Below are 3,688 nucleotides of genomic sequence, written 5' to 3'. Positions count from 1 at the left end.
AGACAATAACACAGTGGCACAGAGATATAGACACAGACTGAGAGACAGATAAAAAGAGATAGACAGGCAGAGACCTAGGTTTGGTTCAGCCTACTTTATCGAGGCCATACAGGACCTCACTAAAACCGTGAGGGTTTGGCCTTGGCCGGCCCTAGAGTTGTGTCTTTGTGCATGTCTGACCCAAGGGACAAATTACAAGAGCACTCCCGGTATTTTTCCATCCAACCTTCCTTTGGTGTACATAAGAACTCTCTTACGAGGTGTGATTTGGGCTCGGTCAGGGATGGGTTAGTGTGCAACACGCCCCCAAACCCCTTCGATATCAGTGGGGCCCACGGCACACCTTAAAATGCAGGAAACGAGCTTGGAACTAGCTTTGCTGCTTCAGAACTAGCTGGAAATGGAATAGGGCCATTAGTTTCAATTGCGGCAGTGAAAATCATGCTGGATTTGGAATTGGAGGAACTAGGTTCAGATGCTAATTCTGCCACTTGTGGTGTAACCTTTGGCAAGTCACTGAACCTCTTTGGGACTCAGTTTATCATCTATAAAATGGGAAGGGAGTTGTACCAGGTGGCCACAAGCTGTGATCCATTATGGTTTATAAAGTATTTTATCATTTAATAAATATTTCTAGTCTCAAGTCTCTTGTAACCATTAGTCCCTTGAAATTAGAACCCTAACAATGTCCACCGGACTAATATACCTTTCACTTTACAGATGAGGAAACTGAGGCAAAAAATGTTAAGTGACTTATCCAAGGTCACACAGATATGTAGCAAAGCCAGAGTTCAAAGCAAGGTTCTCTGACTCCAAATCCAGTACTCTTAATATCCCACCTCTCTGTCTCCCCCTACTCTATCTAGATCACCAAAAGAAACCCAAACCTCTGAACTATAGGATCTCCAGACCTCTCCAGAAATGCCTTCCCTGAGTAACAATGTCATGGAAGGAGTGTGAGAATAGCATCTCTATCTTTTGTGAAACCAGAGCAGAAGATAGAGTCTTATTGTTAGCTCTTGCCCCTTTAACATGAATCCAGTCAAATCGGGCCTCAGGAATGCCTACCCCAGTGGACACATTTGCCTGTTCTCTCCCTTCTGAAAAGGAAATGAATGGAACTGTTATTCCCCCTTCCTCCCAAGTTGGCAGGAACTCTGAGAGCTGAATTTCCATCCCAGCTGTCATAATCAACTCATTTCAGGTGCCTACATGCTGCTGCTCCCTTTAGATGGACCCTGCTCTGTTTTCTCCCAGGATTTTCTGTTCTGGGTTTCATCTCTAAGTGGCTTCCAAGCCTTCCTGGAAGAAGAAAGGGCATAAATCTTAAACAAATTAACTAATCTTGCAGGAGGTGGAGGATGAAACAGTAGGGAACAACTTGGGAAGGGATTGGTGAGCTCTATAACCCTGATCCCTCGGCGCCTCATTCCTCAGCACCTCATTCCTCAGCAGCAAGGTAAAGGTAAATACCACTGTGGCTAAGCACAGTTGTTCTCCTGGAGAGACCTCGGGGACTGCAACTAGACCCTAGAACCCTCCTCCCTCCAAATAGTGCTAGTTACTGCTACCATGGGAACCTGAAATCTTTCTGTTTTAACCTCGCATTTCTACGATGCTTTCCCAAATGCTTTCTATAATTTTTCTAAAACACCTTCACTTACAGCATACAATGTGCCTCACTTGATCCTCACACTGACTCCAAATCCTCACAAGCCCATAAAAACGTAGGAGCAGATAGGTTTGATGACTTTCCCAAGGTTACAGCATTAAGGTTCTAGGACCCAGATCTTCTGATTCATAGGGTTCATCCTGAATTAGCAATTGCCTAGAAGTCACAGGCATGGCAGGACAAGGAAAGGCAAGAAAGGATGGAGAGAGAAAGAAAAGAGAGAAAACTGAATTGGATCAGTTGATTTTTATTATGATGATGCCATAGAAAACCTCACTTAAAGGCGAGAGGGTTTGGCCTCCTCCGACCCTGGAGTCCCTGCTTCTACTTGAAGGCCAGGAGGTCTCTGCCTCCCCAGAGTAAACTGGCCAGAGGAGTTCCCCTCCTAAGGAGTCAGTCCCTGTCACTTAGTCCCTTCTTTCCCATTGTGGGAAGGGATGAGCTTGTCATCCTCTGACAAGTCCTGGACTCCACAACTCCTCTTGTCTTTTCCATCCTAGATAGTGGGTGAGGCTGCCGGGATGGACGCAGCTGGGGCATGGAGACACAGAATCACCCGATCCGCGTTGGCTGGGTCCTTGGAGAGTGGGAGCCATTACCCTGACGTTTTACTCTTATTCTTCTGCTTCCAAATCTTGGATAAACGGGACTTGGGCTTCTTCTTCTCTGCTCCATCCTTCTGGAGGTCTGCAGGGAAGAGAGGGGAAACATAGTTGAGTCCTTGGCCGGCCAGACCCTCACCTACCCAGAGCAGAAATACATAAAGTAGGCAGTTGTCTAAGTATGTGCCCATTTCAGAGGATGAGTTCAATGTGCTCATTTTATAGATGAGGAAGAAAGACTGAGGCTTAATGAAGGGACACCAGGGTCATACAGGTAGTACAGATAGGGTGTGAACCCGAGTCATCTGGCCCCAAATCTAGTATTCCTTGCCTTGAGTTTTCCAACCTCTTAACCTCAGCTAACGCCATTCTCTCTTACTCCTTCCTCATCTATAAAATGGGGATAATAATAGCACCTACCTCCCAAGATTGTTGTGAGAATGAAAGAAGACGATAATTGTAAAGCACTTAGTGCTGTATCTAGTACATAACAAGTGCTACATAAATGTCAGCTATTTTTTTTTGGAGACAATCAAGGTTAAGTGACTTGCCCAGGGTCACATAGCTAGTAAGTGGCTATAATGATTAATTTTAAATTATCCAAATCCTTCAAAGCCCAGTTTTGGGGGTTTTGTTTTTGTTTTGGGTTTGTTTGGTTTTTTTTGGTGAGGCAATTGCGGTTAAATGACCTGCCCAGAGCTAGGAACTATTATGTGTCTGAGGCCAGATTTGAATTTAGGAAGAGGGGTCTTACTGACACCCTATCCAATGTGCCACCTAGCTGCTCTTCTAATGCAATTAATTAGGAGGGCTTTATGACCCACAAAGAGTTTGTCAATTCAATACGGTAATAGATTTGGAAATAATAAATAGAGAAGCAACTCTTTTTTAAAGATATCCTAATTTAGACCAGGAATGTACAAATAGAAAAGATAACTCCTATAATCTCCTGATAAGATCTTTATTGATGGAACTCTAAATTATTTTGTTATAATTACTAGTATGCTGAATTCAATCTGGGGCTATAGAATAGAAAGAAGAATATATAGTAGGTGTTTAATAAGCGCTTGTTGATTGATTTGCTGATAACTGATTTGGTTTTCTCAGTGGTTAGAGGGCTGTATCAGCAAGGCTAAAGTCAATTTGGATGCAAATTTTAGCTAGTTAGCTTCCCTCTGCTTCTGGGCCCCCACTCACCAGACCTAATCTAAGCAAATGGTCCATCAAGTAAACCAGGGAAGAGTGTGTAGCCAAAATGGTGACCTATGGCTGAACCAACATGGCAGATCAAGGGAAAGGCACAGCCAACTCTCTAGTACCTTTGATCTCCTTCCTTCCCATTTTCTCCAACAGGTTGCTCTTACCAATATCCCTCTCTCTCTCTCTCTCTCTCTCTCTCTCTCTCTCTCTCTCT

The 3,688-nt window shown here is 44.0% G+C and overlaps 1 protein-coding gene across 1 annotated transcript in view; it reads right to left on the bottom strand.

Moving 5' to 3' along the window:
• Window positions 1-1,903: 1,903 nt before the first annotated feature.
• The window catches only part of MICALL2 (MICAL like 2), a 58,629-nt gene continuing 56,844 nt past the window's right edge, over window positions 1,904-3,688 (bottom strand). The window contains exon 17 of the mRNA XM_027875012.1: window positions 1,904-2,359. Coding sequence (XP_027730813.1) covers window positions 2,268-2,359 — 92 coding nt within the window. The 3' untranslated portion in view covers window positions 1,904-2,267. The remainder of the gene's footprint in view (window positions 2,360-3,688) is intronic.

This window comes from Vombatus ursinus, unplaced genomic scaffold (genome assembly GCF_900497805.2).
Source record: "Vombatus ursinus unplaced genomic scaffold, bare-nosed wombat genome assembly UNPS02014807.1, whole genome shotgun sequence".
In the NCBI taxonomy this organism is placed as follows: Eukaryota; Metazoa; Chordata; class Mammalia; order Diprotodontia; family Vombatidae; genus Vombatus; species Vombatus ursinus.
Note: the sequence above shows the minus strand (reverse complement) of the source record. Positions and strands in the feature narration are given on the sequence as shown.